The sequence below is a fragment of the Tupaia chinensis genome, unplaced genomic scaffold, assembly GCF_000334495.1.
Source record: "Tupaia chinensis unplaced genomic scaffold, TupChi_1.0 Scaffold000081_1, whole genome shotgun sequence".
In the NCBI taxonomy this organism is placed as follows: Eukaryota; Metazoa; Chordata; class Mammalia; order Scandentia; family Tupaiidae; genus Tupaia; species Tupaia belangeri.
The window spans coordinates 7,818,040-7,844,805 of NW_006159542.1; the positions used below are offsets into that span (position 1 = coordinate 7,818,040).

General features: G+C 40.0%; 1 protein-coding gene across 2 annotated transcripts in view; it reads right to left on the reverse strand.

Moving 5' to 3' along the window:
- The window catches only part of ASTN2 (astrotactin 2), a 442,922-nt gene that overhangs the window by 210,742 nt on the left and 205,414 nt on the right, over nt 1–26,766 (reverse strand). For both annotated transcript variants that reach the window (XM_006142794.3, XM_006142795.3), the window contains one exon: nt 19,732–19,997. In XM_006142794.3, coding sequence (XP_006142856.1) covers nt 19,732–19,997 — 266 coding nt within the window. The remainder of the gene's footprint in view (nt 1–19,731; nt 19,998–26,766) is intronic.

Genomic DNA, 26,766 nt, shown 5'->3' on the forward strand with positions numbered 1-26,766 from the left:
GACTAGGCTTGCCATGTTGGTTATTTGCATAGTGCTGTAAGTTGAACGTATTCCCCGCCCCATTCATGTGATACAATTTGTTTATAATAGTAGTAAGAGGGTAAAACTTCATCCAAACATGGCATTAAGATGTGGGGCCTTTAGAAAGTGATTAGATATAAGATCATCAGTCTGGGATCCCATGTTTGAATCCTAGAGGGCTTATAAGAAGGAATTAGACATACAGAGAGACACTGGCACATTCTTGACTATTGCTCTGTCTCACCATGTGATACCTTTTGCCATGTTAGCAACCAGCAAGAAGATCCTCAGCAGACATATTCCCTTGACCTCGGACCTCCAAAACCATGAGCTAAATGAACTTTTATTTTTATGTATATATTACCCAGATTCTGGTGTTTCTGTTATTAACAATATAACAGACTAAAACACATGGAGACCAGAAAAATAGAAAGAGACAAAGAGAATGAGAGCATCCAATCACACAGAGACATAGAATGACAGATTACAGGAGTATTGCTGGGAGTGGATACCCGGACACTAGTAGCTCATCTGAACTCTCTATCCTTGAGTTACAAGCAAAATTACTATATCATTGCAATAATTTCTCCTTTTTTGCTTAGAAAGTTTTACTAGATTCTGTTTCTTACCATTAAAATAGCTTCAACTAAGATAACTGTAAATATTGTGCTTCTTAACTAGACATACCAAGTGTGCTAAACAATTTCTCTAGTCTCATGTCCTACCACCATAGTATGTTCCAGTTCTACATACCAGCCACACTGAACCATTTTAAATGAACCACGCAAACAACAAACGTTTACGCTGCTGTGTCTTTGCACGTGGTTTCCCTCAGCCTATAATGCCTTTTCTCCATTCTGCCTTTCATCAAATCATACTCTCTTTTAACTTTCTTTCTTACTCTCCTCTCCTCTTTTTTTCCCTCCTTTCATTTTTCCTCTCCTCTTTTTTAATCTCTTCTCCTCTCCTCCCTCTCTTCCTTCAAGAAGACAAGCACCCTCAACAGAATCTCATGCTACAGTTCTTCCATTCAACCTTTCAGCTAGCCAGAATCACAGGCCCATGTGTACATGACTGGCATGTATAGATGGACTTAGGAATAGAACTCCAATCTTCCATATGATGCCTAGCACTGCAGAGTACTGCGTTACCACTGTACCATGGCAACTGGACAAATCATACTCATTCATCTCGTTTCCCTCTCTTTCAGTTACCAGAGTCAGCCGGAGTCCAAGAACAGATGAGTATAGTACATTAGGATATTCTGAGAGAAGGAGACCACATTCGCATAATTTTATTTTAGTGTATTGTTATAGTTGTTCTACTTTGTTATTACTTATTGTTAATATCTTACTATGCCTACTTTGTTTTTGGAGAGGTTTTCGCTATAGGGCACGTGCGCTTGCCAGACAGACAGAGACATAGAGACAGAAAGCAAGAAATTACCCCCCGGGGGGATGGTCACACCGCAATCCTCCATTCTCCTCTCAGGATCTTGGACACGCAAGCACACACGCCCGGTGTGAGTTCTAAGCCACCAGGTCTGGGACGCGAACCGCGGTAGACTACGTGGGAGTCCAGCAACATAGCCATTATGCTAACTGCTGGTTCCCAATCATACTCATCCTTAAATACTCATGACAATTATAGTCTGTTCTAGAAACCCTTCCCTGATATCCCATCAAAATGGAAGGCCCACACTGCACCCTGGACAACACATCTGTGGGTGAATTTATATTTTATTAAGTTATTTATTTGTATGTTTATCTTCTCCACTGGATTAGGAGCTCTATGCTTTATTTTATCAGAAGTTTTTGCACAAGGCATGGTCCAAAAGTAGGTACTCTTTAAATGTTTGTTGGATGAACAAACGTTGCATGAACACATGGTAAAGCCTGGGGAATTGAAAACTAGAAGCTCTTTGGAGCTAATCTATGTGATCCTAGTAGACATGCTCAGTCATCAGGGCAACTGATTGTGCTTACAATGTACTAAACTCTCTCCAGACTATTTGTCCAGCCTGTCACTAAGCTGATAGCAATTGTTAGAGTGATGAATAGCAGACCAATTATGAGCAATAGGAAACATTGGTTGTAACTCCAGGGAGAAGATGCAGCCATATCAGTAGCCTCATCTATCTAATTATGAGTCATCATCCCAAGGCATCGTGCCCTGTGACCTTGAACTGCCAAGGGCTTTTTAGTTTCAGACAAATCCAAGTTATTCAGAGGAGGACTCCTCTTCTCATACTGTCTCTTACAAGGCGGTGCTCCTGGACTGCTGAGTTCTGGAAGGGGAAACCTGGATGGAACTCATATACTTTTCCTAAGGGAAACCTTTAGCCAAGGATCCCAGCCCCACCCAATAGACAAGACCTGTCTTCTAAGGCCTGCTGTCCTTTGACAGATAGTAACTCCTCTCCCCTGTGGTGAGAACATCTGGAGATGAGAGGCGGTGAACAGATTGCAAGTGAAGAATCCATCCAAGACTGTGGAGTTTACATTGCTAAATGTTAGCTTAAGTTAATGGCAAGTTCCTGAGAAAAGGACTACAAAATTTTCCTTCTGCGGCCACTGGTGATCTCATTTTTCCAGTACGCCTATGTTCCCTTAGGAGGCATCTGAGGGAGGAAGCCTCTCCTGCTGGTGGGGCTTCCATGATGGGGGCTACAAATGAGAGTAGGGAAACAAAGGTCAGAGGACAGGAAGGGACATGCTTAGTCTAGACCTGTACTGAGCTTATCTTGGCCTTTGAAAAGGAACCTTGGAAATTTGACTGCAGAAGTTATGAAAGAGTAGATTCTTATCAGCGTTCATTATAACCATATTTCCATCAAGGCAAGTTGGACTGAGTTTAGATCACTTAACCAAGAAAAGAATGTGGCACATACTGAAAGGACAGCACAGCATAAAGTTTAAGAGTGCAGCCATTGGAACCAGATGCCTGAGTTCAAATCCTAGTATTATCACTAAGCAAACAGACAAGAGTGACTCCAACTCTCTGCAAGATGAAGTGGTTCACTTTCTGCATGTGTAAAATATTAATACTAATACTTACCTCAATAAGGAACGTTAGAAAGATCAATTATAAAGTGTCTAAAATAATGCTAGACCTATTTTATATGTGTGTGTACACATATAATTTTAGTAATTATAATTATATAATAATTTACTTAATATTCACTAAGCTCTGTATTTGGACATTCTCTAGATGAAAGTAAGGAGATGAATATAATAATAGAGTTATTATACATACTTACTTACAAACAAAAGAGATTCTAGGCACATCTATATATAATTAGAATTACTTTTATTCTTTTTAATATTTTCTATTGGGAAAAAATACGTCACTGGAACCCGCCATCAGAGATATTGTCTTTACCTTTGGGGAAGTACAATTTCCTTGTCTCTATGAACTGATTAACCTTTTGATTTTTGAATCAGTAGATCCCTGAGGTTAAGGCCATTATCATTTGTTGTACACCTACTGAGTGCTGGATGTTTTAAACACAAGCAAGGACAGTATAAAACAGAAGGAAAAGAAAGAAAAGGAAAGTAAAGATGAATAAGAAAAAGTAAACCTAATATTGATCAAGTGTGTAATCCCATTAGGCATTGCAAAATTCCTTACTCACATAATCTTATTTAACCTAACAACTCTATGAGTTAAATGCTATTAGCATTCCCACTAAGATTCTAAGTAATTAAGTTATATGTCCAAGGTATGTGGTCAAATGAGAACTTGCACCTAGTTATATCTGCTTGTACCTAATTGTATCTGATTTAGTGTACTGCCTTTTCTTTACAGCCATCATACATAATATTGAGAATTTCCCTATGGAGCAGATTCTTTTATTATCCCCATCCTATAGATAAGAAAATGAAGCTAAGTAGGCTAAGTCACATGTGTATTGCCATCCAATGGTAAACATGACATCTGGAATCCAAGTCTAGATCTGGTTGACTCCAAAATGAGGGTCTTATGACCTCTCACTAAAATGCTGAAAAATCTCAAAGCCTCACTGATAACATCTGCTCACCTTGAATGTAAGAAATACCCTCTTGAATATAAATTTTAAAAGTAGAAAAATCTATTTATATTTATATCTATAACTGTTTATCTATATATAGCATATGTCTATACTTACATTCTATCTTCATATAGAATGGGTATGTATAAAATACAGATACTCTTTTTTTTTTGTTTTTTGAGAGATTTTCACTGTAGGGCGCGTGCGCTCGCCAGACAGACAGAGAGAGACATAGAGACAGAAAGCAAGAAATCACCCCCAGGGGGGATGGTCACGCCACAATCCCCTCTCCTCCATTCTCCTCTCGGGATCTTGGGCACGCACGCACATGCGCCCAGCGTGAGTTTTAAGCCACCGGGTCCGGGACACGAACCGCGGTCGACTACGTGGGAGTCCAGCGACATAGCCATTACGCTAACTGCCAGTTCCCACAGATACTCATTTTGAGAAAAACATGAATAAACAAAAAAAAACAACCAGGAAATCATGTGGAGAGATGGGAAGAGCTTCATAAATGTGCTCCCACCCTCTCCAAGCAGCTACCTTGCTTCTCTTCCTTGGTACTCTCTCTGATCTTTTGAAGGCAAGCAATGATTTTTAAGAAGCATTCAGATTGGAGTAAGCTAGCACTGAAAGAGCCAAGTCCAACTCTTTGAGAGTGGATGCATGCTCTCTAAAAAAAGAGCTAAGAAGAGGCTAATAGAAGGTTTGTGTTTAGTTTTGAGATTAGAACTTCAATGCAATAGTAGAACAGAATTCAACTTCCAAGAGGCTGAGAAGTGACAAAGAGATAAGAATGAAGCAACACATTTTATCAAGAAAGATGAAAAAGAGAATAGTGAGAGGAGAAACTCTAGAATTCATGGAAGGCTACATGATAATAGAACAGATTTTTCCATGTCAAATTATAGTCGGAGTCAATGATACTGGAGGCTCTATGGTTTACCTACTGAGGCTACAAGCTATCAAACTAGACAAGCATGGGTTTAAATCCTAACTCTACAACCTATAATCAGTGTGACTTTGATAACAGATATCTCCTCTAAACTTCATTCTTTTGCAATGTGACTTAAAAGTCATGTTTTGAATATCTATGTGGATGACACTAAAGGTGAAGAATACAATATTCCAGGACAAATCCACAAGCCTGAAAGCAAGAAACTTAGTTTGTATCATTAATTCGAAAGGCAACCAAAGCAGTCTCTCTGTGTTCCAAGTTCTTTCTTTATATACTCTATATCACACATTAAGAAGGACTTGGACATACTGTAATTCTTTCAGATAATAATAATCAGGATTGCCAGGTTAAGACTGAGCTTGCTCTGATTTGAATGATAGTATTCTCTGTAAAATTGAAACTTAATCCCCAATGCAACAGTACTAGGACTTGTGACCTTTGGGAGGCAATTAAGTCATGAAGGTTTCATGTCCATGATTGGGATTAGCATCCTTATAAAGAGCTCCAGGTTGAAGGAACCACTCCTCTGCCCTTTCCTTCTGCTATGTGAGGACATCACCTTCCCTTTTCGAGGCTGCACCAACAAAGGATCATCTTGGAAGCAGAAAACACCCCTCACCAGACACCAGTCTTGATGGTGCTTTGATCTTAGACTGTCCAAACTCCAGAATTATAAGAAAATAAATTTCTGCTCTTTACAATTAACCCAGTGTCAGGTATTTCACTACAGCAGCACAAACAGAATAAGAGTCTAAGATGTAGATTCATGTGATGAAAAATTGCTGAGGGAAGTAAGAACGACTGCAAAGAGAGAAGAAAAACCCAACTCAACCTAAAATGTCTTCAAATAACCTGAAAGACTGTCACTTAGAACCAGGCAAGAAGGCTTTCACTGAGCTGATTCTATTGTACATGGCAAGAATGGTTGCTAAAAACCTTACATGGATCATTTTGATTAATTTTCAAAACAATTTTATAAGGTAGACATTATTAATACCATTTTACTGATTAGAAAACAAAAGCTTAAAACATAATTACTCAAAAGCACTTAGAAATCTCGTGGCAAAGCTGACATTTGAATCCTCATCTCTTTTATTCCAAAATACATGCTATGTCTGGCAAGTCAATAGCTAAGACTCATTTAGTAGAGTACCAATGGATGGAACTAGAAACAATGAGGCCAGGAAATGTATAGGAGAATATTTTGACTAAATATAAACAAAGATGTATTAGTCATGAGGGAAGAGACTGCTTAGGGATTACTTAACTAGCCATTCCTGGGAGTATTCAAACATATGCTCTTGTAGGGTGTAATAGAAAAGAATCAATCAATAGAAAAGGATTGGCCTAGTTACCTGTATATTCCTGTTATTCCTTTCTCTCTCATAGTCAGTGTTGTGATCACTGAATAACATAATGAAATGTAGATGAGGAGCAGGATCATGAGGAAACACAGAAAAGGAGGACAGTAAGACAAGTATAAGCTTGCCTTTACTTAGCAGTTACTATGTATCAACACAAGGTTAAACATATTAATAATACCCATATCATTTAATTCTATAACCTCGGAACTTCAAAATCATTATTACATCCATTATAGACCCATATTTCATCTGAAAAACATGAAGGTTCATGATCCTTTGCCCAAAATCACACAAGAGAAAAGGAACAACTGAGGCTTGATGACAGATTTTTTTTTTTTTTGAGAGGTTTTTGCTATAGGGCGTGTGCGCTTGCCAGACAGACAGAGAGAGATACAGAGACAGAAAGCGAGAAATCACCCCCCCCCGGGGGGGATGGTCACGCCGCAATCCCTTCTCCTCCATTCTCTTCTTGGGATCTTGGGCACGTACGCACACGCGCCCGGTGTGAGTTCTAAGCCACGGGGTCCGGGACGCGAATCACGGTCGACTACGTGGGAATCCAGCGACATAGCCATTAAGCTAACTGTTGGTTCCCTTGATGACAGATTTGACCTGCATCAAAGACAAATTCTTTTTTCTCTAATTTTATAATTTTTGGTCTGCATTTAATTGCTGTATATCTTTATAGCAAATAATTTGGGTTTACAAAGCATGCATGCAATGTGATAAATAAATCAAGGATATGAATGGTTTTCAACAAAGAACCACATACATACATATATATATATATATATTCTTGCAGTGGTTAAACACTTTCTTCCTGAGCCCCTCCCGTCAATACATCCAGTCTATATGTACTTGTCCTCTCTACTACTGGGTCGTTGGAAAAGTCATGATGTATTTTTGCATAGAAAAACATACCAAAAAAAAAGTCATGCCTTTTCTGGTGACCCAATATTATGTTTTTGAATCTTTCAATTCTGTCATAGAGTAGAAAGCTCAAGTTCTTTCACTAGAGCACCTTGGACTATAGATCTATTAATACTGGTTGTGATGTATTAACAATAATCAAGCCTGGTGAAGCCTTCTGACCTAAGTACCAAATTATAAGTCCAGAGCTAGGGGAACATGTTAAATGACCCGTTGGGGATGCAATCAGCAAAATCCAGGCTGTGGGGAAATCTTCTGAATAAACAACCCAATTTTATCAATAAGATATCCCAAGGATTAAAAAGAGGGAGATATGGAAGGAGGAACCTAGGATTTAAAAGAGGCACCTTATCAGCTGGCCACAATGTTTGAATCTTATTTAGATTCTAATTTGAGCAAATAAATTAGAGCAAAGGCATATAACACTCAGGAAATCCTAAGCAATGACTGGATACTTGCTGACATAAAGGAATTGTTGTTCATTTAGGGAACCTAGTTATGGCATTGGAGCTATTCTTGAGTGTTTATCTTTTGGATATATGGACTTTGACATTTACGCATAAAATTATCTAATCTTTGAAAAGTGTCTCAAAATTAACAGGACAATGAGGGAGCAGCCAATGAGAGAATAGGCAGCACAGGCTAGGCATGAGTTTATCACTGCTGAAACCAGAAGGTAATAGGTACATGGAGGTTCATTATGCTCTTCTTTCTACCTCTATATATGCTGCATTTTTCTAAACTAAATTGGTTTCAGAGCAGGTAGCAAATTGTGGTATTTAACTGTATTCTCCAAAATGGCATAATCTGGAGATAAAACTAAAAAATTAAAAGGAAACCAAACAAACAAACACATGGTCCAAGGAGAAACCACATTCTTCATGGTCACCCCCCTCCCCCAGATATGAATTTATGGCCTGAAACTTGCTGCTCTGAGATGCTGGGAATGATGTGATTCTGTTGCCTGGAGGGGGCCTTCACATACTGTCTATGCAATGGTACAAACTCACATTGCTTTCAACTGCATATGCCTGGTGAACTGTGAGGCACATCTGGAATGACTTTTTTTCTTCTTCTTCTTCATCTTAGATTAGAGGGAAATAAAAAAGAAAGAGAGTTGGATTGTTTGTGAATTCTCTCTGGACCCTTAGCATCACTGTTGACTGAAGTTGCCTAATGACCCACAAAGAGCCCCCTGTGAACAGGGCTAAGCTCCAACAGGGATGAGGCCTGCAGCTCATTCTGTTCCTGGAAGCCCTGCACTGCCCTGGCTGGGCAGTCTTTGCACAACACCTTCAGATAAATGATGGTAGTTTGATGAATGAGAGGATATGTGACAGCTGGAAAAGGGATTCTGACCCTAGCTGTGATATTTGCTAGTCTCTTGGGACTTCAAAGGATGGTTGCTTCTACTTTTTGAGGCCCCATTTCCTTATCTATAAAATGAAGGTAAACATCACTATCTTCATAGTCCTATTGAGAGGATTATGGGAGCCAGTGCACGTGAAAGAACCATATAAGCATACCAATGCAAACTGATGACCTTTATTTTTTTCACTAACCCATTCATTCACTTATTGTCATGTAAATATATTTATTATATTTCGACTGTGCATTAGGCACTATTCTAGAAGCTATTGGTACAATACTGAGCAAACATTAGTCCAGTGCCTGGTCTCATGAAATTTACCCCCTAATGTACAGAAAAATATTTTGACTCAGTATAGGGAAGAAGGTTCTCTCAGTGAGGGAAACAGGATGCTTAGGGGTCACTGAGAAAGCCACTTGAAAACTGAGAGTGTTCTAACATAGGGTCCATACCCTTGCAAGGTATGGAAGAAAAGAATCAAGAAACAGATGAGGGTTGGATAAGAGGACTGTATAATCAATCCCTTCCACTCCTGAATTTATTTGCTATTTCTTATTCATAAGCACTGCTGTGAAAATAAAATAAAATAATAAATGTGGAAGAGGAGGAGACACAGACATTAATTAAACAGCTCCAAAATAAAGCATAATTGGAAACTGTAATAACTGCTTTGGAAGTAAGATGAAGAGACTGAAGAAAGTAAATGAACAAATAAAGAGTAAGATCTAATTAAATCTAAGAAGCCTTTTCAATCTGATGAGCAAGTCTGCAGTTCATTCAGAGGAAAGGAATAAACGCCATTTTACATATAGGGAGTAGCATGTGCTAAGTCTCTCTGGCAAGACAAAGCATGTTGTTTCCAGAAATTTGAAGAGCACTGTGGCTGGTGAACAGAAAGAGAAGGGGTTAGGAGTATAGGATGGATTTTAAGAAATTAAAAGGGCCCAGTTCAAGTCTTTTTTTCATGATAAGGATCTAGATTTTTTTTTTTTAATTTGCTAGAGGGCAAGTGCGCTTCCTATAGAGAGAAAGTGAGAGAGAGCAAGAGAGAGAAGTGAAAAAGCATTACCTGGGAAGATGGCACACCACTGGCTCTACCAGTTCCTGTTTGTAGCACTCTGAGACAAGTGATATAACTTCTCTGTACCTCGGTTGTCACACTGGGAAAAGAAAACTAACAGTATCTACCACGTGGGGTTGATGAGAGGATACGGCGCACCAAGTACATAAAGGGCTTCACTTGAGGTCCCGGCACCATTGAAGTGCTCTGTAAATGCTGATTATTTAAAAGCACAAGGGAAAGATACTCTGCTGTTCTCTTTTGCATTACATTTAATAACTGAATTCGATGTCCCATAAAAATATGCTCCACTCTCTGACATGCAAAAATGTTTGCATTTGCTAAGACTGTATGTCTTGTATATCTTTTTCAATCTGTTTGTCTTCTAGTCCCATGAAAGACCTATGTTTTCCAGTTTTGCAAGAAGGCAAGCCAAGTACTAAGTTCCTCTTTTGTAATTGACCATGAGAATGTTGAGTAATATGCGGATTATTTCCCCCTCTTTTCTTTGATCTTCCCTGTTGCCAAGGATAGCCTGACAGCCTGATTCCTGGCCAGTTCACCTTCTCAGAATGTGCTGAGATGGAGAGGAAGTACTTCACAATAGCAGAGAAGATTTAAGCTAGATTACAGAACATACTTGACTTTCTTAATCCCTAAATAAGGAATTCCCTGAAGGAATTTCTAAATGAGAAAGACATATGCACCAGGGTTTTAAGTGTGGTTCTCAAGCTCAGTGTGCATCAGCATCACCTGGGAAGCTTGAGAAACTGAAGATTCCCAACCCCACTCCCAAGAAAAAGAATTGTAGTAGGGGGAGACCAGAATGCTGCATTTTTATCAAATGCTGCCCCCATCTCCACCCAAAGTGCTTGTGATCCATTTTGAGATACTCTAAGATCCAGATCTTTACATTCCACTAGACATTCTTGATCTATCTTATTTTTCTTCCTTCACCTCTCAGTATACTATGGTGTTTACTATGCTGATTATTTATATTATGTCTTTCACATATATTCTGGTAGAAATTAAGTTTTCAGGGCTCAGCAGGTAGTATGGTCAGAAAGGCACTGGACTCCTATGTAGTCAACTGTGTTTTGAGAACCAGACCCAGTGACTTGAAAATCATATCCACTACATGTGCATGCATGCCCAAGATCCTGGGAAGAGAAGGGACTGTGGTGTGGCCATCCCCCCAGAGGGTGATTTCTTGCTTTCTGTTTCTCTGTCTCTCTGGCAAGTACATGTGTCCTATAGTAAAAATCTCTAAATAATAATAATAATAAATAAATAAATTTTCAGATAGCAAGGATATATGTATCTCTCATGTATGTCTAGAACAGTGCTATAAGAGGCCCTTAGCCAATAAATAGTAGAAGTACTTGAATTGAAATCCTATTCTCCCCACAACCTCATCTTTGAATTTCTACAACAGACCCCTCCCAACTAGCTGATCCTTTCATTTGAATGTTTTATAACACCTGAGTCAAGAACATTTAGAAAATTTGCTGATGTTGTAGATCTGTTTCCCAGAAAAAAAAATTACAAATAATATTTAATTCTGCATAAAATTTCTGGGATGAGGGACCAGCAGGTGGTATGGTTGTTAAGGTGCTGGACTCCCACATGGCTAACTATAATTCAAGTCCTTGACATGGCAGCTTGAAAATCACACCATGCCCAAAATCCTAAAAGAAGAATGGAGTAGAAGGGATTGTGGCATGTCTGTTCCCCCTGGGGGGTGATTTCTTGCTTTCTGTTTCTCTGTCTCTCTCTCTCTGGCAAGTACACATACCCTATGGCAAAAATCTAAAAAAAATTATAATAATTATAATAAAATAAAATTCTGGGATGAGGATCTAAAGACTCCTTAAAGTCCATGATTTGAAGACCCAGATGAGTGAGATTAATGATCCTTGTCATAAAACTTGTCCTAGTCCCCACAGTTCACCTTTATATATTCCTATAGATATTAACCCAAAATTCACATCTAGTTATAGTTCTCATTCGACCCCAAATAATTGAAGGACTCCATACAGCTTACACAGTATCCAAATTCCTCGATACAGATTTCAAATTTGTGCACAACTCAGTCTTCTATGTAAGATCTTTCGTTTCAGCTCTCCCAAGTCTTTCAGACCTGTTGCAAGGGTGACTGATTAAACACATACACTTGCACTCAGGCATCCTGTATTTGAATTTTTATCCCATGACTCACTAGCTGTGTGATCTTAGATAAATTATTTACTTCTATAAATCCTAAGGTTTTCATTTTTAATTTGTGAAATATACAGAAGAGTATGTTGTAGGGGAATACAGAGAAAGAGAATGTGTATTAGCCCGTATACTTGCTATTCAGAAACTGTCAGGTTTTATTCAAATCTATATGTTCCATACAGTTTTTGACAAATCTTTCTTTTTCCTTCTTTTCCAATATCTCTTAGTTTAGACCAGGGTTTGGCACACTCTACCTATAAAGGCATAGAGCTTAAGTTTTTTGGACTTTATGCCTTGTGCTGTATTCTGTAGCTACTACTGAACTCAGCCATTGTATCAGGAAAGCAGTCACACATGATATGTGACTAAATAGTGTGCTATGTTCCACAAACTTCACTTTCAAAAGTAGGTGGCAGGATAGATTTGTCCTATGGGTCATCAGCTTTCCAACTGAGGTCCAGGCTAGCTTTGGAATCTTACGTACCTGGGCTCTAACTTCTCTGGGCCTCAGTCTCTTCATCTCTTAAAAAGAAATAATGACGATGATGATGATGATGATAATGCCTCCTTCCTAAGCTATTGGCTAATTAAATGAGATAAAGCAGGTAAAGCTCTTAACACAGTTTTTGGCACATAGAATATATTAGGTTGTCTGGAAAGTCATGATGTATTTTTCTATGTAAAAATTTGTCATGACTTTCCCCAAACCTAATACATCTTGTAGATATTATCTTCATCACCAATAAACTTGCCTCAAGCTGTTCTAGTCTCTGCCTATATCTACTTTCCCTTCCCTAGGACTCTTTTCCAGATCCCCCCTCTCAGTTTTTTTTCTCTTTGTAACACTGCTGGAATGTCTATTGTTTTATCTGAAAATAAATCACACATTAATGTAACATATGCAAGTAATTATAGTTGCTTATACTGCTTCTGCCTGGTTCACTAGAGTGTGAGCTCCCTGAAGACACAGTCCATGCCTTATTCCTTCTGTATCACGTTTCCACACAATAAGCACCAATGCAAGGTGATGGTGGTGGTGGGGTTATTGTGATGGCGGTAGTGATGGTAGTGGTGGTGACAATAACGGTGGTCATAGTTTGGGTAGTGGTGGTGGTAATAATTAGGGTTGGGGTGAGACTTGGCTGTTAATTCCTTTTCAAAGAGTAGTCATTTGGAATTCTCTTCTCAGCTTAATCCAGGAAGTGGAAATGAAGCAAGCAAGTCTTTTCTGGCAGAGAACAAGGATCTGCTGGAAGGTCAGACAACCACAACAAGACCAAAATTACACATGATTCTTCCTAGGGCAGCATGAAAAGAAAAATGCTCATAAGACTATAAGTCAGGAAACCTGAGGAGTACACAAAAATCATTCAGATCTATAGAGATTATGCAGTCTTCAAAATACTAACAGTCTCACAAATTTTCTACATGAGAATCTAGTAGGAAGAGTTACCACCACCTATTTCACAGATGATAAAATGGAGACTTGGGGAAATAAAAGATATTTCTGAGATTATAAGTCACACCTACTTCAAATGCAGACTTGGCTGTGTGGCCAGGAGACAGTCATTCTTCCACTTTAGGCTCGGTTTTACTATATGTAAAATAAAATGGTTGATCTACAAAATGCACAGGATATGATTTGAATTTCTGTCTCTGCCCAGGAACACTGTGTTGTTTGGATAGAATGCAAGATACGTGTACCCTTCTCCTACAATACTAAATGTAAGGAATAAAACCGATATACTATCTCTGGGTGGAAAATGCATGGCAAGTCACAGAATGCCTCTCCCAACCTCAAAATATTTCCTTTATATTCTGGGTAGAAGTTAGGTTTGACCTTATCATAGCACCATAGGAAATCTTAGATGAAGTTAGCCTATATTCTCATCATATAGATAAAGTAACAGACTTCGACCATAGAAACGTGTCCAGTGCTATATAACAATTAAGGACAGAGACTAGGTTAGATTATTGGTATTCCAGTTCTTTAGTTGTCCCAAAGAAAACTCCCAATCCTACAATGGACAGAGATAGATACCATAATGCTTACGGAATAAATGAGAAAAGTAAGGTCACACAGACAGTAAATGGCAGAGGTGGGATTCAGATCCAGCTGTCTGGCTTTTCACCATGAAACTCTGTCTTTCCCACTTGGAGGCTCTTCTTCACCTACAGGCTAAACAAAAAACCACACAATGTCTTGTACACTTAAGCACCAGTTGGACTGAGCCAAGTTCTGTGGCTTTGGGCTGTGTAAGATCCATTTAACAGGTGGAGGGAGGAGATTTACACATTAATCAAATTCTCCATCATAAAGACTTTTTTCCTGTTTTGCTTGTTCAAAACCTCAGCACAGAGTGTAATTGGGGATTCTTTCCAGCTGAGGCAGAACACATCATCGTTTCTCATGTGTTCACTGGAATGGACCCAAGGATACCCCACAACTAGCCAAGAACCTAACATCTAAGGTCTCCAAGATCATCTATAGTGTATCTTGGTCCTGGTCCAGAATCAGAGGCCCTAAATGCCATGAAAACTTTGGGCAACTTATATCCTTTCTCTGATACTCCCTGACCATGCCATAAAATGGAACTCAAGAGTTCATTTAGTACCTCAAGGAACTCAAGGAATCAGGGGTTGTCATCTAGACTACATTAGACAGTCTGTAGGAGAAGGAAATGCTTTTACTCATATGTGTCTTCTTCTAGGATATCTCTTACTCAGAATATGTATTCCAGCAATATTTACAAAGTGAGAAAATGCACCAAGATTTCTCCATTTGTAACCTGCCCTTTTGAGTTTATTAACAGTCTTTCTCATGCAAAATACACACCTTACTCTAAAACATTAAGTCCCAAGAACTTTGGGCATCAGCAAAGCTATATAATCCTACCTAGAAAAGCAGGTACCAAAGAAAATACAGAGAAATAAATGGGAAATTTTAGATAAGTGTCATTTTTACTACTAACATAGATAACATTTGTTAATTACATGCTCTATGCTGGGCACTAAGCATTCATTATCTCATTTGATTCTTAAGAAGTAGAAATTATGATACTACATGTTACACAGGTGGAAACCAAGGTTTGGAGACTGTTCAGCATCACACAGTAATAGGGGATTGAGGCTGGATTCCAACCAAGCCAGGTAGAGCACAGAGCTTGTGCTATCCATGCAAAATTTCTTATAAGAATCTCAGAAACTCACTCAATTATATATATATATTTTTTCAGGTGGAAAAAAAGCATCCAAAAAGAGAAAGAGATTTGCCCAAACCTTGCTATGACTCAGTGTCAGAGCATAAGTCCCTCATCTCTAGGTCAAGGTCTCTGTATATTATTCATGTGCTCCCAGCCTCAGCCTGCAGAGAGATGGAGAAGCCATGGAAGAAGGGGTGATGGGGACTTGAAGCAAAAGAAGAAAAATAGACAGAGGACAAAATGAGAGTGACTGCTTTTTCTTCATACCAGCTTTGTTTGGTAGCCATATTCCCCTCATCCAGCATCATTTCGAGACCTGCAGTGAGCCTGTCTCACCCATTTCTAACAAAACCTGACTCCCTTGGAAAGGACTAAAGCACCCCAGTACCCAGGTTGTCATGACACTTTAAACAGACTTGTCATTTGAGCTTGGGGAGGGGAGAGGAAACTGGAAACTTTTAGGAAGCCACTTCTATTTCACCAGCTCCATTGCAGTGATCACTAAATGGAGAGGAATGGTGGAACTGAAAAGACGGTCCTGCCTCTCCATACTAGTTTCTTTATGAATCCTTATTACCAAAGGACCACACTCCTCTCCACAGTCTCCACAGCTCTGTCCGAGCTCTCCATAGCATTGTCCATGGAGCTCTCCCTGAATTTTGACCCCAGCTGCACTGGTTCTCATTTAACGCCTCCAAGGGTGATGTTTGGTCATTCTTCAGGTCTTAGCAAAAGCTAGACTTTCTATGTGGAAAGCTCTCAAGTTCCTCCTTTTCTCCAAACCCAGTCCTCCACCTTCACTTAATGCACATAACCCCAAAGGATTCAGTTCAAATGTCTTTTTCTCAGGAAAACCATTCCTGATCCCACAAGGCCCTTTGTTACACACTTTTAACCAACTGGCTGAGACTTCTCCTTGGTACTTTGCAGTCTGACTACTTATTTGTGTGATTGTTTTATAAATATCTTCACAAGTCTGTAAACTCCATCAAGATAAATAGCATGCTCATTTATCAAATTGTTCATTTTTGAAGGTGTAACACAATACCCAAAAATACCAGTTGAATTAACGAATGAATAGCTAGTGCTTCCTGCAGTCTAGTTTTCCTGCAAGGAGAATAGTGACATCTAGTGACCACTTTCACACACCTGGGATTCTCTAATAACACCACTAATTGTCCTCAGAATGACCTCACTTGATTTGTAAAAAAATAAATATTCCAATGATGGCCAGGGAAGCCAGCATAGAATGCAGACATGGGGGGAATCTGGCTCCTGGACAAATAAAAGGAATCGCCAGTCTCTCTGCTGCCACACATGATATCAAGAATACGTTGCAAAGGTCCCATGACTTAGCTTGCATTATGCCACACTGCAGATGAGGGAAGTATAGCCCAGAAAGGCAGTCACTGGGGCAAATTCACATAGAAGTAAATAGGGATAAACTTAGTATATTCACTGAGTCCTATAGAGCCAGCCCTACACAGCTACCAAGGTGTTACTTTTCTCATCCTCACTGATGTAACACTAGTCAGATCACCGTTGGTAATCATTGGAGGCTGCCACAGCCTCCTCATAGGTCTCCCTGATTCTTCTCTTGTATTCCCCTAGTCTATTCTGACCTTGTAACCAGAGGCATGAAGACACACATGCATTTTGTTGTTGTTCTTATTAGTTTGGGGACCTGTGATACATAGAATTAGACTTGTGTGATGCTCGGTTCAGGACTCAAGCTCATCATATCATGCATGGCTACGTCTTATTTATTCATTCATTCAGTTAGTTAGTTAGTTTGAATAAACTTCAAATCCACCACCAAAATCACCAGCTAGGAACTTGACTACTTGAATGTAACTAAAGTTCCCTCGTGCTATGCCTCCTCTGACTCAAGATATCATTATCATATGACTTTTTTTCTTTTCTCTCTTTTTCTTTTACTAGAGAGTACATGTAGTAGCCAGAGAGAGATGAGAAAAAGAGAAAGGAGAAAGCCCTCTTTCCCACTCATGGGGAATGGTCATACTGCAACCCCTTCTCCATCTCTCCCTTCTTTTGAGATTTTGGACACACAGGTATACACACCCAGTGTGTTTCTCATGGTCTAAGACTTGAACCACAGGTGGCCACGTGAAATCTGGCTGCTTTTATCATCAGGCCATAGAGCTGGCTCCCATGTTCATTTATTCATTGTTTTCCTTTTTAAACAGCTTTATTGCCTCTACATTTATTCCTAAAAGGTAGTGTATTTCAGGTGTGTAGGTATGCACACGATGGGGGAAAGGGTAATATGGTATATAAAAATCTATCTTTTCAGGGGCCAGCAGGTGGCATGGTGGTTAAGGAGCTGGACTTCCATGTGACCAATCATAGTTCGAGTCCCGTACACAGCAGCTTAAAACTCATGCCAGGCATGTGTTCACGCTGCCCAAAATCCCAGGAGGAGAATGGAAGAGAAGTGACAATCCTCCCTGAGGGTGATTTCTCACTTTCCCCTCTCACTGTTTCTCACTGGTGAGCACACATGCCCTATGGCAAAATAATAATAATACTACTAATAAAATCTATCTTTTGAGACTCATTTTCTTCATTTAGTATTATGTTCACTCATTTCACATTGATAGGTGTTACTACAGTTCATCTCTTTTATCTACTGTAGTGTATTCTTTTTTCTTTTTTTTAGTTTTTTTTTTTTTTTTTTTTTTTGAGTCTTCTGTTTTGTTTTGCTTTTGCCATAGGGTGCATTCACTCACCAGACAGAGACAGAGAGAATGAAATGAGAAGCCACCCACCAAGGGGAATGGACACACTGCAGTCCCCACTCCTCCAATTCCCCTTGAGATTTTAGGCATTTACACACATGCACCAGCATGATTTCCAAGCTGCTAGGTCCAAGACTTGAGCCACAGTGGGCCATGTAGGAGTCCAGTGCCTGAACCACCACACCACCTGCTGCCCCAGTTATAGTATAATTTATTGCATGCATATCCAACACTTTATTTAAACACTTTTGCATGAATGGTCTCATTAACATCCTCAATGATCAGGTCCATTTCTTTTTTTTTTTTTTTTTGAAGAGGTTTTCACTATAGGGCGCGCGTGCTTGCCAGACAGACAGAGAGAGACATAGAGACAGAAAGCGAGAAATCACCCCCCAGGGAGGTGATGCCGCAATCCCTTCTCCTCCATTTTCCTCTTGGGATCTTGGCCACGCACGCACACGCGCCCGGGTGAGTTTTAAGCCACTAGGTCCAGGATGTGAACCGCGGTCGACTATGTGGGAGTCCAGCGACATAGCCATTACGCTAACTGCTGGTTCCCAATGATCAGGTCCATTTCAATCCCTCTAGTCTTATCCTAGCTCTGCCTCTATCTCTTGGTTTTCATCTTAAGGAATTTCTTTTGGCCTTTGTATAGACCATGTTCTCTCCTTGTTTAGGTCATCTATGTGACACTCTCCCCACCGCCTTACCCCCATCTCTTCTCTGTCATCTATGAAGCCCTACCTGACCTCTCCATACCCTCAAGCACTGAGCCTACTTGGGTGCTATGGAAGAGGCATATGATCCACACAGTTTTATTGGACTTAGCCAGTGGTCTACCCCATTGTCTTCTTGGAAGGCCTAAGGCTGTCTGGGAAGTGCCTCACTGAAGTCATAGAATAAATACTCTTATTTTATGAACTGGGATTCCTGAATGGTTGCCTTTGGAAAAAGTGCTCCATGAACACAAGCTTGCAAATGAGTGAACTAAATAACTCACATGATCTCTTCAAGTTCTAATATGCTGTAATTAAAACTTAGAGACACAGAAGAGAAAAAGAGAATATCTAATTCTATGGGTAAGCACATATGCTCTGAAGTAGACCACTTTGAACAAATCGATGAACATCTTTGAAGTTTCCTCAGTTGTAATGTAGGCATGACATTAAAATGAACCATATGGAATTGCCATTTTTATAAATACCATGTGGTCAAATGTCACCAATTTTATATGAATCAGCCCAATATTTATAAGTAAATCATAGATCTGGAGAACACATGAAATTAAATGATCCAAGTGTAGCACCGAAGTGGACACTGCTAGGTTTTTGTCAAACACCTGTCTTCTTTGCCTAGACACAAAGCCAGGACATAGTTTTGCAGATAGGTGAGGATAATGGCTGAGTTCCATTCAACAGAATGGGAGCTGAAATGGCATTTGTCACTTTCAGTCTATGCCCATTTAACCTTGCCACATGAAACCTCTCAAGTTCTTTCTTCTTCCACAGCAACCATGGAAGCATCAGGTCAATGTCAACAGGGCATGTTGGAACAGGCTAGGTCACTGAACTACTTTTCAGAGTAATGTCACCCATTTGAGACTCCACACAAATTCTATTGTATTAAACCGCTAAGATTTGAAGACTTTTCAGTTATAGCAATGAGTGTTATCAAGCTATAAATATTTAGAACATGGTAAGGAATCCATGCATGCTGGTAATCATGATGAAGATGACAATCTGCATGAACAAGGGGTCCATAACAACAGGATGTAGGAGGTCTGGTCATATTTGACTCAGAGTCTGGGCAGGGGACCTCACCTCCTTCGTGCCATTGTCTTGGATGAGAGTATAAAGTGGCACCACACGGTTGATTTCCAGCAGCACGGGTGTGGGGCTCAGCTGCTCCTTGCCTGGCCTTCGGCAAAGGTGACAGGTGGATGGACAGCGACCCTTCTCCTCACAGCGAATCTCCACACCTGAGATGAGCTGGTCATCTGACAGCATCTGAGCTGTCAACAGACCTGAGAGGTAGGTGATGAAAGGCATAGACTTGAGCTCCTTCTTGCTGCCCAGCTCTGTGGTCTCTGGAGAGAAACAAAAAGAAAAAGAAGTAAATTCTGTATTTTCTTTAAAAAGGCCAGACTCTTCAACACATAAGGAGCATATGCTGAAGAGCTGATATCTGTTGAAAAGGAAAAAAGATGATAGCTTGTTCTACTATATGCTTTAGAAGAACTATTGGCCTGAGGGTTCAGAGATCAGAATGATGTCTTATTCTATAATTTATAGTCAATATCTTCTTGCATTTTCTGGCCCTCACTTTAAAGTTTATAGATTGGGATGGATAATTCTCCATGGATCTTACAAAATGTAAATATTCTTTTTTTTTTTCAATTTCCAAAGGGAATGTGAGAGAAAGACAGAATGAAGCAGAGGAAGAAAGCATCCCCCATGGAGTATGGTCAAGCCACTATCCCTTCTCCTTCACTTCTCCATCCTGTCAGGATTTTTGGTATGGATGTATTAGCAACCAGTGTGTTTTTCAAGTTGCTGAAACCAGAACCTGAATGAACTATAGTAGGCCACGTGGAATCCAGCTCCTTAACCACCAGGTTTCAAGGAAAGCCCAAGATAAAACTTGAAAGATATTTTTCACTACCAGAAACTCATTTCTATTTTCAACCTATATAGTTAACAGCCTTCTTTTAAAATTTTGCTCCAGTTCTATATTTTCTACTAAGTTCATTAAATAATAGCTGGGGTCAAGTCAATTTTGGTTTAAATCTCAGTTTTATTTGATAATACCTCTCTGCAACTTTGGAAAGGCTCTTAATATCTAGGAGACTCTAGTGGTTAATTCAGTGAAATGGGATTTATATCAACAAAACTGGTTATGAGTAATAAATGAGATAGATGTAGAACAACTGTCTGGAAAAAACATTATTTCCCCTTTCTTTCTATGCTCACCCGTTCTCTTGTTCAAGCTTTTCTCCCTGTCTCTTTCTTCATGCGAACGCTGATTTTTAATTCATGTATGTTCCATTCTACCCTATTCCTCTTGACCTATGCAACTAGTATTTTCCATCTCCTATGTCTTTAGTCACCCTGTCCTGATTTTCCCCTTTGCCTCTCCCAATCCTTTCTATTCATCAGTACTCCACTTTAATATTTCTTGCTTCAGGAAGTCTGTCCTTACCATCTCAGCCCCTCTTCTCTATATAAGTATTTTTTTCTGTGATAGCTTATCTGCTGCTGACCTTTCCAAAGATATTATCAGCTCTTAGATACCAGAGGCCATGTCTCCCATCCATGCTCACTTTCATTATCTAGCATGGTGCTAGGGATATACTTGAGACTCAGTCAAAGAAGAACACTATAGAACACTGAATGACTTTAACTATATTCATGATCTAGTTTAGAGACTCCAAAATTCTTCTGAGCCATTCTAGGATCATAGGAAAACACCTTGGCCACTGTTTGCTTGGTACCAGGGGGAAGAAACTGAGCAGGCAGGGCCATAAACCTCTATCTCAGCTTCAAATGGAGCAGTTCCATCTCAATTTGTTATTGACTGGCCTTCAATATGAGATTTCATAAAAAAAAGAAAGAGTTCTATGGGCATATCAAAAAGTTTGAAGAAGCAAAGTGATGTGTACAAGCTAGAGGGCTACATTGATATCATAGACTATGTGAAAGTTATGTGCAGTACACAATCTGAGTAACGAAATGGAATGACCATATGCTACGGGGCAGAGATTGTATCATATGGCAGCTTCTACCAATTCTGGTGAAGTCAAGGCAAGCTCCTGCCTTAGTGGAAACAGGAGCCCTAGGCACTAGGATGGAGGAAGAAGAAGCATTTTTTCCTGCTCTTGCTCTCAGCGTGCAGTGACATGCAGCTGATCTGGAAATAGGCTTGCCAATTAGAAATACAAATAAACGCAGCCTTCATTCATTACTCCCTGGGCCCTGGGGCCTGGGATCTGGGCTCCACCTTTTCTGTCTGGCTGTCAGCAAATGCTTATGAGCATCAGATCAAAGGCTTGGGGGAAGAAGACAAGACAAATTCCAACTAGCCAATCCTTCAGAGGGATTAAGGAAGGGTAGTTACTAAGATAAACAAAACAAGGCTTGAAGAAGGCATCCCAGCAGCTGGGAAGATGGAGACAGTCTTATATACAGACATGACAAAAAAGAAAATGATGACGATTTTTGAATTGCAGACCAGAGAGACAGTTTTGGAGAAGGATAACTTCAAACTTGGAAGAGGATAGCCACTTGAGGAGAAGGTCAAGAGGGAGTCAGAACTGTGAAGACATTAGGGATCAATTAGCGTCCACTCTGGCCTACGTAGATAAATTACTACGGCCCACAGGCCAAATTCAGTCCACTTGCTGCTTTTGTAAATAAAGTTTTATTATAACATAGACACCTCCATTCACGTATATATTGTGTATGGCCACAATGGTAGAGTTGAGTAGTTATAAGGAAGGCTGATCACGAAGCCTAAAATATGCATTATATGATCCTTTACAGAAAAAAATTGGCAACTTCTGCTCTAGCACTAGTTTATAGATGGGAAAACTAAGTTTCAGAGTGAAGACTCACAGTCACACAGGAATATGGTTATATGATGGATTAAAGTAAAAAATTTGGAATCAAATAGACAATTGATATATTTGGATTAGGATTTTCACAGAGGAAAAAATTACAGTGAGACCTATTTTCCCCATAGAGCCTATTTTTAAAACTATTTAAAAGAACACATATTGAAATATTGATTTAACACAAACCTTCCCATTCTAGACAAGAAGAAATGTGTCCAAAAAAGGAAAATGAGTTACCAGAGTTAAGCACTGAGTTCAAGATCTTTTCGGCACATGATCTTCTTATAACCAATTCATCACTTGAAATACTGTTATCTCATATTTTGAAACACAGATTTCATGCCCCTCATTGCTTCTGATATACGCGTATAATTTAATTAGAAAGGAATGTAAGCTGGTGCTGGGAGTTACAAATCACTTCACCAAACCCACCTTTATTGCCATTGTGCCATTGGATTAAAGACATAACTATTCATTTAACAGCAAAATAATCTACGGATCTTTGCTGGCCTGTTTTTGTTGGGGGGGGGGACCTTAGCTTTTTCAGTGTATTGTCCCAATAAGTGGGCTTAAAATTCCATAGTTCAGGCTGGAAACTGCATCACAGTAGCATATATCACAGTAGCACTATAGAATTTACAACTGAACTTAAGGGCCAGTCTTACAAAAGTTGGGAACTTGGCTATTATCCAGTATAACCCTACCACTTAACAGGCGAGAAGCCTGAGATCATAATAGAGAAAGAGACTTACTTCAAAGTCCTATGCACATTTATTAACAGTGATCCTTTTCTTAATGCTTGTGTCATACCTAAGTTATGATCTAGATGAGAGTTGCAGCAGGGAAGACCATTAGCCGTGTCATTATTCTTCTACAGACATCATTGTGAAACCCAACTTCTTCTGATCTAACCCTACCTGATGGCTAAATTCATCCTTTCGAAAGGCAAATTTAACATTCTTCTCCTACTTGAAATTCTTCTGTGGCACTTCACTGCTCTTAGGACCAACACCAAAATCCTTAAGATAGCACAAAGACTATGTGGGATCTAGAAGACCTCTGCCTTTCTAATCGGATCTCCTACGCTGGTCCTTCCAGGTCTCCTACTGTTAGCTACAATGGCCCGTGAGTTCCTGACATACATCTTGTGCCTTCTCTCAGTCCCGAAACATGCCTTTCCATCTGTGTAGAATTCTTTTCCCCATCCCACTCTCAGCCCTTGCCTACTACTGCCTAATGTCCACTTAACCTTCAGATTTTAGTCCCTGTGCCAATTCCTCACAAAAGCCTTCCCTAGACTCCTCATGCCAGTAATATGTATTAAGACTTCATGTTATAGATGCTCATAGCAGGGCATACTTTTCATCTCCTATTAGTGTCTTGAGACTGTAAACTCCATGAAGGCAAAGGCAGCAATGGCTTAGCTAATTCCCATATCCACCTTACACAGTACTGTAACACGGTAAGCTTCCAAAAATATTTCCAATAAATATTTGTGTCATATACAGTGTATTTATATATCCTGATCATTGTGCTATCATATCAAAGCATCAATTAACCTACAACCAGGGCTTATGATAAGGATGCTAACAATCAAGACCTATTATCAAGATAATCTCTTTCCAAAGTAAAATTAGCTCTCTTCATCAAAAGGTCAACAGATGGTTGATCAATTTGCCAGTTAGTCTGACCTGCTGTAAGTTTTCAAGTAAGCTCTTGTCATTGAGGGAATGGGAGAGTTAGGTTAAAACAGGCTGACTTGGGACCAGCAGTTAGAGTAATGGCTATGTCGCTGGACTCCCATGTAGTCGACCGCGGTTCACATCCCGGACCTGGTAGCTTAAAACTCACACCGAGCGCGTATGTGTGCATGCCCAAGATCCTGAGAGGAGAATGGAGGAGAAGGGATTGTGGTGTGGCCATACCCCGTAGGGGGTGATTTCTCACTTTCTATCTCTCTGTCTCTCTCTGTCTGTCTGGCGAGCGCACGCGCTCTATAGCAAAAACCTCTCAAAAAAAACAAAATCAAAAAAAAAAAAAAAAAAACAGGCTGTCTTTAACAGGCCAAGGATAAAGAGCATTTTTTGAAGAGACTTATCCTCTGTTCACATTTCCCATCCGTCTGAACAATGCTTCCAAAATAGGATCATGTCTGGTTTCAAGCCCAATTCAGTTCCAATGACACTACAACCCATTCATTTGAGAATCTGCCAACTGAACTCTCTTTTTTCTCCTCCCAAATTCCTGAAAATTTTGTTGCCACCAAAAAAAAAAAAAAAAAGCTTCAGTTGAAGTGACAACTCCTTGTTGGGAGGGCAGCCAGGGCTTTTCGGCAGGAGGTGATGGCACCGCTTGCCCTCATCCAGAAAACAAAACAAAGGCATCAGACTAAGGGCTTCTGGGAGAGCCAAAGCTGCGCGGATGTTTGTTCAATATTCAGCAACAGCGCAGGGCGCTGCCTCCCTAGTCAGACAGGCTTGCTTTGGCAGTAGACTTGCACTTGAAGCATTTAAAGGCTCCACAGGGACCAGAGGGGCTCAAATTAGAAACATAAAGGGAGGGGAGAATGGGTGAGACTTTTATATCATAAAGAATGGCCTTTATTACTGCAACGGCCTCCCAGGAATTACCAAAATGGGATCATTTCTTAGGCGGAGTTACTGTCTCCTGTTGGAGGAAAGCAATTGCTCTGAGGCCTGACTCGAGGACCCATACAAATATTCTTAACAAAGGGAAAATCTCAGCAGAAATGCCATCTGTAAGGCCCGCACTTCTGTATTGTGCAATCTGAACCTCTCCGCCTCACACTCAAAGTCCAGCATTGTTGATGTGCACTTTATAAATAATTGCACCAACAGAAAAGAGTTGTTGTGAGGATTAAACGAGGTGCCTGGCACAGGTTAAGCTCTTGTCAGTATTAGTGGTTGTTGCTGCTGTGGTTGTCAAAATTATATTGCTGTTATAACAGGATGTGAAAGTTAGGATTTCTGTTGAGACACCAAGACATAATAAAAGTGAAATTCCAAATTCATGGCCCTAGATGTAGAATGTATAAAAGAAATGAATCCTAACTCATTTCTTAACTCTAGAACCCTCAGCCAGAACAAGAAAATATAATGAGGTCAAAGAGTAAGAAGGAAGGATTTAGGAGAGGACCATTATCATATTCCCAAGATGGGAGAATGCTGGGGCTGGCAAGTGGCATGGTAGTTGAGGCACTGGACTCCCATGTGACCAGCCATAGTGAGTCCTAGACCTAGCAGCTTGCTTTCTCACTTTCTCTCTCTCTCTCTCTCTCTCTCTCTCTCTCTCTCTCTCTGTATCTCTCTGGTCAAATTAAATAATAATAATAATAAATAATTCTTAAAACAAAAATGGGAGAATGCTATATTGTAATCTCAAATTTTGTGAAAAGTACTCTCAAGCGTGCACTTGGAGAACTTGTTATGTGTTCCTGGCAACTTAGAAGATGGTGGACAAGGATCTATCTTTACCTTAAGAAGTTCTAGTGGCCTGTGATAGCAGAACAGAAGGGGCTGCAGAGGAATTAGCCTAAACTTCCAGAGGTTGCCGGGTTAAAAAATGCTTGTATTCTGCCTGGACCAGATGCGGGTCACACAGAAGAAAGAGTTGGCCTGAAATTACTTTGAGTCCTGACCAAAAGAAATTCTTATAGAGGGTAAGGGGTCACCACAGTGAGTCTCCATGAAGTTGGCAGCCAGAGAAACAGGTGGTGGGGAAGCAGCAGAAAGCAGCCAAAGAGAAATTCCATCATCCCAGGTATCAAGAAAGGTCCCCAGCAATGAGGATCATGTGCAAGCCTCCAAAAATTTCTCAAAAGAAAGGAGCAGCTCTAAAAATCTGCCAAGACCAGAAAGCATGAGACCAGGTAAGATACCAGGACAAGTATGACCTTCTTTTTTTTTTAGACAGAGAGAGACAGACAGACAGAAAGCGAGAAATCACCGCCCCAGGGGGGGATGGCCATGCTGCAATCCCTTCTCCTCCATTCTCTCGGGATCTTGGGCACACACGCACATGCACCCAGCATGAATTTAAGCCACCAGATCTGGGACTCGAATCGCAGTCAACTACTTGGGAGTACAGTGGTATAAACCATTATGCTAACTGCTGGTCCCAAGTATGGCCTTCTTAATCTTTACCACTCCTCCCTCCTTCTGCTTTGACCATGAGAGAAGGGAAATGAAGTAAAATGTAGAAAAACAGAACTAAGGCTAACCATGTG